This window comes from Lathyrus oleraceus, chromosome 5, assembly GCF_024323335.1.
Source record: "Lathyrus oleraceus cultivar Zhongwan6 chromosome 5, CAAS_Psat_ZW6_1.0, whole genome shotgun sequence".
Lineage (NCBI taxonomy): Eukaryota > Viridiplantae > Streptophyta > Magnoliopsida > Fabales > Fabaceae > Lathyrus > Lathyrus oleraceus.
The window spans coordinates 254,055,042-254,065,387 of NC_066583.1; the positions used below are offsets into that span (position 1 = coordinate 254,055,042).

The 10,346-nt window shown below is 29.5% G+C and overlaps 1 protein-coding gene across 1 annotated transcript; it reads right to left on the reverse strand.

Annotated features, from left to right (window-relative positions):
• Positions 1–7,487: 7,487 nt before the first annotated feature.
• LOC127088071 (spermidine synthase 1) lies at positions 7,488–10,092 on the reverse strand. Its single transcript, XM_051028982.1, has 9 exons — positions 9,955–10,092; positions 9,087–9,163; positions 8,751–8,873; positions 8,561–8,665; positions 8,393–8,465; positions 8,217–8,288; positions 7,938–8,133; positions 7,729–7,855; positions 7,488–7,637 (listed from the first exon to the last, which is right to left on the reverse strand). The coding sequence occupies exons 1-9, from the start codon at positions 10,079–10,081 to the stop codon at positions 7,572–7,574; spliced, it is 966 nt and encodes a 321-aa protein (XP_050884939.1). The 5' UTR covers positions 10,082–10,092; the 3' UTR covers positions 7,488–7,571.
• Between the last annotated feature and the right edge of the window lie 254 nt (positions 10,093–10,346).

Below are 10,346 nucleotides of genomic sequence, written 5' to 3' on the forward strand. Positions count from 1 at the left end.
ATACTTGGCATTTTTGAATTAGTTTTTACTTTTTACTTTTTTTTTTAATATGTTTTATAAAATTGATGTGAAGAAATGTTTTTAGAGAAGAAAAAAGATTTAAAAAAACTATATGTGAAATGAAATAGTTTTATTTAGCTCAAAATAAGAATGGTCTATTATAGAACGTTGAGGGGAGCGCCTGAACGAGGATAGGTCGCTCGAAATATAATATAAGGTGGTTGTCCGAAGCATATGTTATTTTATTGGGTTTGAGTCTGATCTCATATAATACACATCATTTTTGAGGTGTCTGAAGAGTAATCGTCTACAAATGTTAGTCTAGGAGGAAAACAATCTCTTCCATTATTTAAGGGTGAATGAGTCTCTTCTACTCCACATTTGTAATTGTGGAATGAGGAAAACCACTTCATGATTTTCTAGCAAAGACCGTGGGGATCTCCTATAAATGCCTCGATCTTAGAATTGAGGAGGGCATCCATAAATTTTATAGAGAAATATACAAAGTCTCTAACATCCACCATGTGAGCAGACTCTTCTTCTATAACAACTGTACTTTTAGCAAGTACAATTGACATCCATATTGGAGCTTTGCTAAAACTAACCTAGGTCACACCTATATTCACCTCAAAAATCTCCTCAACTGCCACCTTTAATATGGTACAAACGTGAGGCGCCACGTCAGTCGGTAGCAATTTTGACAATGATCATTGGGTCATAGTAGAAAGGCAAGTGGCTATAGAAGAAGTGTGTTGTCACAATCAAGCTTTACAAGACAACGTCGTTAACCTCAATCATATACAACAAGAGATCGACATAGCTGAGAAAATCAAAGTTCTAGACCCGTAACCTCTTTTTAACAAAATTTGGGAGGCGTTTGTGCTGGAAAGTATCAATCACTGACAAAATTTGACGAAAGTGCGACCCTTAAGAGTATGTTGCCTCCATTAAGGAAGCTAATGTGAGGTTGTACATGAGGTGCAAACTACTCTTTAACACCTTTAAGGAAGTCGCGTCGAGGTGGTAGATGAACTTACCACACAGGTCGATTATTAGTTACCAGGACTTCTTGAAAAAATCAATCCACTAGTTTTTTCAGTAAGCAAACACAAGAAGGTATGAACCATAAGCCTCTTCAGCATTCTTCGGGGTCATCTGAGTGGTTGAGGGAGTATCTTGATTGTTTTAACGAGGAAACCATCAAAATCATCTTGGTTTGAATATGTAGTATTTTTTATAAGGGAAGGGGGGGGGGGGGGGGGGGTTGTTGAATGGACAATTAAAAATCTCTTCTTTTTTATTTAAAAAATCAGCCTATGCAAGCATAAACGAATATGGTGAAAAACTTGTTTTTGAAATGTTTTAAACTATTGGAAAAAGATTGTTGTATTACATACACACACCAGTGGTATGAAAAGAAGATATCGACAATGTATTGAATAAAAGTCAAAGCTTCAAACAAAGTGTTTGATTCACTTCACAATTAATCAATTTAGAAACAATATTAATTTCAATTCTTTACAGATTAATCAATAACATGATTATTTAGAAGACCAATTATAATCAAACATAATCTTATAGAAATCAAGATTATGAATGCAATAAACCTATGAAGCATGGAATTCTATATAAAACCATAAATCTAACAACTAACGCAAGCATGCAAGAAATATATACGAGAGAGAGAGAGAGTGAACCATGATTTATATTGGTTTAGTGTTATCGTCCTAGTAGACACCTAATCCAGTCTCTGATGATTCTCCATGAACATAAAGAAGATGGAGATTTGAGAGAGAGAGGGAGAGAGAGAGAGAGAGAGAGAGAGAGAGAGAGAGAGAGAGAGAGATTGTGTTTTCAAAGTTTTTTCCTCACTAATTTTTTTTCTTCTGATAATGAATTTTAGAATGAAAAATATTATTGATAAGAGTGATGTGTAGCCAAAAAGACAAGGAATTCAGTTAAGCATGACTTTCCTATGAAGTTAAAGTAGAAACTGGAGATTGTACACTCAGATGTATGTTAGCCATTTAAAATAAAGTCAATTGGAAGTAACTGCTACTTTCGAACTTCTACATAATAATCCATCAAGTACTTGTGAGTTTATTTGAAGGAGAAGAAAAGTGAAGTATTCAGTAAGTTCAAGAAGTTTAAGCTATCAGTTAAAAAATAGGTTGAATGTGGCATCAAGAGATTGGGAACTGGTGGAGGTGGTGAATACAATTCAATTGAGTTTGCAAAATTATATGAGAAAGAAGGAATTGAGCATGAGATAATAGCTCCCTACACACCTTAGCATAATGTCATTGGTGAAAGAAATAATATAAGCATATTGAACATGGCAAGAAGCATGCTCAATGATAGACAATAGCCAAAACATTTCTAGGGAGAGGCGACCTTAACGGCAATGCATATCATCAATAGATTCCCAACAAAGAAGCTATGAACAAGACACCATATGAAATCTTAACAGGTATAAATCCAAGTGTTTCTCATTTCATAATTTTTGGTTTAGTTTACTTCAGGTATTTACCTAAATAATTAAGGAAAAAGTTGGATGATATAAGTTAGATTATGATCCTCATACGCTGCCACTCAACATGTGCAAACAAGTTATTCTCACCTAATGGAAATTAAATAGTAATATGAAACTGGCTAAAAGTTACAAATTATCCATTGAAAAATGATGCAAACTCAAGTAATGTTAGAATAATATTGCAAGAAGATAAAGTAGAGGAGGTTGTGAAAGAACAGGAGGTGAAAAGATCAACTAGGACCAGAACTCAATCAATTAGATTAACTGACTTTGGAAGATTTCCTAACCAAGCAGTATATGAAGATGGTGACCTAATTAGAGAAGCCATGATAGCTAAATCTGAACCAACTGACCTAAAAAAATCCCTGAAAGATGAAAGTTGGCAAGAAGCTATGAAAGAAGAACTTAAGGTAGTTAAAAAGAATCACACTCGAAAGTTCGTCAATCACTCAAGCAAGAGAGCCAATACGTAAATGGGGAGTCTATAAGTTGAAGCTTAGACCAAATGTTGAGATAGCCAAGTAAAAGGTAATGCTAGGTGAAAATAGGGTTTCTTTAAAGGCCAAGAGTTAACTTCAATGAGGTCTAGGCACCAATTTCCAGACTTGAAACCATAGTGGTGGCCATTGCAACATACAAAGGGTGGAGGGTGCATCAATTGGATTTGAAGTCAGCCTTTCTCAAAAGAACAATTGAATAGGAGGTCTATGTCAAGAAACCATCGGGTTTAGAAATCAAAGGGAAAAAGGAAAAATGTACAAATTGAGAAAACATTGTATGGCGTGAAAAAAACACCTAGGGTATGGAGCAAGAGAATTGTCAATTTCTCTTCAAGTTAGAATTCAACAAATGGACATAAGAACATGAAGTGTATGTGAAAGGTTTAAGTGAAAATTACCAAATCATTTTGTGTTATATGTAGATGATCTTTTGATAACAAGACCAAACGAAGCTGAAGTGACAAAACTCAAGACTTGCATGATGAATGGAATTGAGATGCCAGATCTGGAAAACTTGGCTTATTTATTATGTATAGAATTTGTGAATATAAAATTTAGTGTTCTCTTGCACTACAAGAAATATGCAGAAGAAATCTAGAAGAAGTTCAAGATAAGAAATTATAACCCTGCAATTACTCCCATACAAATATGCACAAAGTTGAAGAAGGACACAAATGATGTATTGGTAGATGCAGCTTTGTATAAGCATATCATTGGCTCACTAAGGTGTTTATGTAACACTGAAGTTGATATTTTCTATAGTGTTTGCTTGGTAAGTAGATTTATGGAGAAACCAATATCATGTCATGTGCTATGAGTTAAAACAATCCTCAGATACATTAAAGGAAAATGATCATGGTATACTCATAGCTTATTAAAAGAGCATCAAAAGATAGACTAATGCTTATGGATATTATGAATCGAACGGTTGAGGAGATAAGTTGACAAGAAAAATACAATATAATATTTGTTCATGATTGGATAGGCCCCAATTTCATGGAGCTTAAAGAAACAAGAAATTATGGCTTTATCATCTTGTAACGCAGAGTATGTTGCAGCCTCTTATGCAACTTGCAAGCATTGTGGGTTGAAATGTTATTGGAAGAGTTGAAAGTTAATGAAGTAGTGAAGATCAAGTTGTTAGTTGATAATAAATCAACAATTGATCTAACTAGTTGTCCAATGAACCATGGAAGGAGCAAGCATGTAGAAAGAAAATACCATTTTCTAAGAGACCAAGTAGGCAAGGAGAGATTGAAGATAAAGTATTGCAAGGCTGAACTATAACTTGCATATATTCTAACCAAGCAATTGAAAAAAGCAAGGTTTGAATGTCTCAAAGGATTCATAAGAATTGGAAGACTAGTTGATCCGAATTAGGAGTATCCGAACTATAATTCATATTAAGTGGCAGTTTGAATATGTTGCAAGTAAGTGACTTGCAAGACAAGTAGTCATTTACCAAGTGTGTTTTGAACTAAATTACCTAGTTTCTTTTTGTTGTAAAAGTTTAGTTCATTAATTCTAAGTCCTTTTCTATCAAATTACATCTGGAATCCCTCTTAATTTTATCATCCTCTTTTGTGTTCATTAACTTATGAGTTAAGCAATCCCAAGAATAACTTTCATTCAAGCTATGGTCCTGAGTTTTCATAACCTATAAACTACTACATTCAAGTGTGATCTTTTAAATCCACCTTAGTAATTTTATTCACTACAAGAAATTGCTTGATTAGCCAGGGGCATTTGCGAGGTGAAAAACCTCTCACTAAATTTCTACATTGTTTGGGGTTTATCCCCTCACAATGCATAAAATTAAAAACAAATTAATAAAGGAAATGGTGTAGGGCAACCCCTCGCAAATGTTAAGGAGGGGGATTTTGAATTTTGAAATTTACCATTTGCTAGGGGACACCCCTAGCTAATAGATTCAGTAAATTTTATGAGGGGCAACCTCACAGATTTTGAGACCAGTATGCCATCTGTCCCGTCACACCTACCTCGTATCAGTCACTTTAATAAAGATGATAACATTTGTGAGAGACACCCCCTAAGTAAATATTTCAATTACGTTTGTGAGGGGCACCCCCTAGCCATATATTTCCTGCACACTATCCCATCATCTGAGCACTTGTCAGTTGCTTTAATAAAGTAATTATAATTTATGAGGGGTTTCCTCTAGCTAATTATGACCGTTTAATTGGTGTGAGGAGCCTCATTACAAAATGTTTCCATATATTTGTACCACAATTTCCATTTTCACATTCACTACTTCAGACTATCTCTTTCTCTTTCTCTAGTTATTCATTTCCCCCCAAATTAACTCCATTAACCTCACTCTTCCACCACCAAACTCAGATTTTTCATCAAAAAATCTTCAACAAACTTGTCTTTTGAAATATAATTTTATAACTTTTTTATTTGTTTTCATTTTTTTACTTTTGATTTTCGGAATATATGAAATCCATAATTTTAATTTACTTTATTCATTTTTAATTTTTTTCTATGAATGTTTAAACTTTTGCAAGGAGAGTAAAATTAAAGGTTTAGAATTGTTTAAATTTTCATCCAAGGTACATATGTCTTCTCTATTTTTTTAAAATCTGAATATTTGTTGATATTTGTTGAATGTTAGTTGATATTTATTAATATTTTTTAATAATTGATAGAAATAATATATCATTTATTATTTAATATTATTTTTGGAAAAATAATATATATTTATGGTAATATTATTTTAGAAATAATATATTATTTATGTATTCTTTAACATATTGCTTTTTATATATTTGTTTAGTATTATTTAGTATTATATATCATATTATTTTTATATATTTGTTTATACTGCTTTTATAACCTACTTTTTTTATATAGCATAATACTTTTATATATTAAATATTATTTAGTATTAATTATTAATTAATAATATATTATATATTATATATTATGTATTATGTTAAGATTATTTTTGAAATAATATATTATTTATGTATTATATATCATACTGTTTTCATATACTGTTTTTGAAATAATACTTATATTTATTATTATTTATTATATAATATTATTTTCAAAATAATTCCTTATATTATAAATAATATTTCAAAAATAAAAATTAACAATATAAAAAAAAGTATATATTTATTATTATTTAGTAATATATTTTAGTATTATTTTAGTAAACATAACACTTAAATTTTTTTATAGAAATATTAAGTATTATTTGATAAATAATATTATAAAAGAATAATGTTTTATTTTAATATTATATACTGTTTTTATTTATTAATTTTGAAGTATTACTTATAAAAATAGTATAAATTATATTTTGAAAATAAATAAAAAATAGTATATATTTATTATTACATAGTAATATATTTTAATATTATTTGAATAAACATAATTAACACTTATAAATTATTTTAGAAATATTATGTATTATGTGATATATATTTAGTATTATGTGATATAAATTATTTAGTAATATATTTAAAGTGTATATACTTAAAAATATATATTTAATGAAGCGTATAATTAATAGATATTTGTAAGTGTGTAATTAAATATATAATATATGTTATTATCTCATTTTTCAAAAAATTTAGAGATAATATATATTTGTAAGCGTATATTTAATAATATTATATATAATGATATTAGTGGTATTAACGGTATATAATAGTATTAATTGTATTATAATTATATTAATTATATTTTATTATAATTAATGGTATTATATTGATGGGGTTTTATTATAATTATATTATTATATTTATAATAATATAATTATAATATTTTTTATATATTATTATAAACATTAGTTAGGGGTTAGTCCCCACACAATTTGATTAGCAATTTGCAAGGGATTAATCATTTCACAAATTCCAAAATATATATGTATTTGTTAGGGGTTTAGTCCAAACAAATTTCTGACACACTGAACTAGGGATTTTGCCCCTCACAAGTATTTGCTAGAGGCTTATCTCCTAACAAAATATTGATACGCCTGTGTCACTAATCTATTCCTATGCCGCCTGCGGTAGACTTAAATTTATGAAAAACATTTAGTAGAGAAGCCAGATTTGTGAGGGCTTATCCTCTATCTATTTACTTGCAATGCCTTGTTTAGCTATATCCCCTCACAATTTTTTATTTTGTAATTGAGTTTTTGTATTAGTGAGAGATTTAATCTTAGCTAAAAACATTTTTTTTTTACTAGTGATTGATTATTTCAGATACTCCATTAGTACTACAATTGCACCAAACATACAGTGATTTTGAATTTTATAAACAATATCAAAATATCAATACAGGCGACACATTTCTGAAACATGCATGTATAGTTTATTGGAAAGCATGACATAATAGAAAGTTTCGAGTATACCAAAGTACAAGCTTTTCTTAAAACCTTGACATAATAATCGTATCTAGAAATGATTATTGTTCCCTAAAAAAATGATTATGGTTGGAATAGTGTGAATAGAAACATGCTGAAATGTTGGTATTATTCTAATTATTATTCTATGTCTTGTCTCCTTTCATGCAGTGCTCTTAGCTTTGGTCCTTTTGGCAAAAGATGGCAAGCAAAATGAAGCTGAATGATACTGAAACAAAGAGAATAGTGTCAAATCATGCATCATGGAACAAATATAAACACACATTCATACTTAATTATTGCTTAATTATTAGTATTACCTCAGAGTTGTAATACTTCAAAGGATACCTTGATACACCGTAATTTTCTGGACCAATAGGGTTAACTGGATTTCTGAAATCCACATGTGGACCTTCAGTTGAACAAAGCAAGAAACCAATCACTCCACTGAATCAATCAAAACAAATACTAATTAGTTGATTATTATAGTTATATATAATATAATATAATTGAGTTTAATGTTACTTGCCTTGGATATGTTGGAACATTTGTCCATGCATAATCACTAGAGCCTTTGAAAATTTTGAGGCTTTTGATTAAAAGTTCTTCAATATCTAATGACTTATACCAAAAACTTTCAGCTTGGATACACAAAACTCCTCCAGGTCGAAGAGCTTTTGAAATCAATTCAAAAAATTCAGTTTCAAATAGCTCGTGATCAGACCCTGAATCATATATATACATACATAAATATTACTATAATAAGATGTGTAAAAATAACTCATAAGTAACACAAACTAGAATGTACTTATTGGATCGAATGCATCCACTATTATTGCATCATAAGTGCCTTTTGCAACAGATTTCAGAAAAAGTGTTCCTGTCACAGTTTCAAATAATTAAAAATCATAAATAGCTTCAGTAACAAAAATGATATAATGAACTATATTTGGATATATATTATACTATATAGTAGTTATATACCATCTGTAACATGAAGCTGAACTCTAGGATCCTTGTATCCAATAGCTATATCTGGGAAATATTTTTTATAAACCTGAAAAAAGAAAAATCTTAGACTATATATATCATCAAGAATAGGGTCATATGATAATATATTATTCACATTAGGGCAAACATTAATTTACTCACATCAATGAGCATTGTGTCAATTTCACATATGTCAATGTGTTTAACAGAAGAGTGACGTGAAATTTCCCTAAGGATGCCACCATCTCCTCCTCCAAAAAGCAGCACCTATAAATGTTTCAAAAAACCATGGTTTAATACACTTATAATATAGTACTATACTATTGAATATGTAACACTATTTCATATGAACCTTTTTAGGGTTTGGGATTGAGCAAAGAGGAAGGTGAGTCATCATTTCTTGGTAAGAACATTCATCTTTCTCAGTGAGTTGGAGTGCACCATCCAGAACAAATACCTTGCCATATGTCAATGTCTGCAATTCAACTCCATCGTCAATAACCCGAAAAATTGGAATTCGAAACTGCTCATAGCGTCTAACCTAATAATATCGACTTTTGCAGATTTACGGATAAATATTTTGATTTTCTAAGTTACTAAATTTTCAACTTTTAGTAGTATAGCAATTTAATATCAAGCCATGTAAATAAGATAACATTTTTTTTATATTGTTATATATCATCATTACCTGAAAAACTAGCATATCTTGAAATTGAGATTTCCCTTGGAAACAAATATTATCCACCTTCAAGAAGTGTGCTTCTCCTGCAATATTTCAACAATCAATTTAATTAGCTGTAAGCACTAGAAATCAACATAATCATTTCTAGTCATTCATCAGATTTCTAACTCCTCTTATAACAAAGAAACTACAAATAGGAAAATAGATGATTAATAAAAATTATGAGGTCTATGATATATGCTATAATTTACTTTACCTATTGAGCAATGTCCATGTGACAACATATTTAATTTCTTTAGATTGTTTTTTAAGGAAGGTGTGGGGGTTGAGAGAGGATTAAAATATGAACTATTCATTAACCTGACATGCATGTATTTTACACAACATAATAACAAAATTATAATTGCATTTAATTACCCTTGCACTTCAAGCATGGACAGATATCAACAAAAATATCTTGAATTTGAAAAAAATTAATCAGAAATTTTTGAAAATTTAGAGTTCTAAACAATTTAAATAGTTCAATTGATTTTTTTAATCTATAAATTCTTTTGCTTCGACGGAGAAATAAAAAAAAATTAATTTTTTTGAAATATTTCAATATTAAAATATTTGAGGTAAATTTGAAAAATAGAGATAAATTTGTAATTTTAAAATATTAAAGGGTTCGATTAACGATTTTTTTAAATTTATAAAATGTTTTCGGGATCAGTTTATTTACTTCAAAACATTTCTTTATATAAATTATTTCATAATTTTCATTTAGATGTGTAAACAATTATAATTTTGTCAAAATTATGAACAGAAGGATATAAACAAAAATGCATCAAAATTAAGAACAGAAGGATATTAAACTTCATTCATGTTAACCAACCTGGCCATATTGGACAATGTTCTGCAAACCATCCAGGAATTTGTGGATGATCATCACTTTCAGCTTCTTCATCATTCCCTTTTGCATCAATGATTTTTGGAGCAGAGAGAGGGGCTTCAGAACCCATGTTGTTATTGCTGCAACAAGGAATGTAGAGAAGAAATTGTGGTTATTTTGTTTTAAAATGTTAAAACTTGTTGGTTATGTTCACATATTTATACCATAGAATGAGGCAATGTAAAATGATAAATTAAGTGAAATAAATTATAACTAAAAGTATCAAAGAAAAAGATGATGAAATGTTGTTGACTAGTTTCAATGAGAATATGTTTTTTTACAATGTTGAGCATATGATTTTTTATTTAAATAAAACTTTTGATAAATTAATTTTA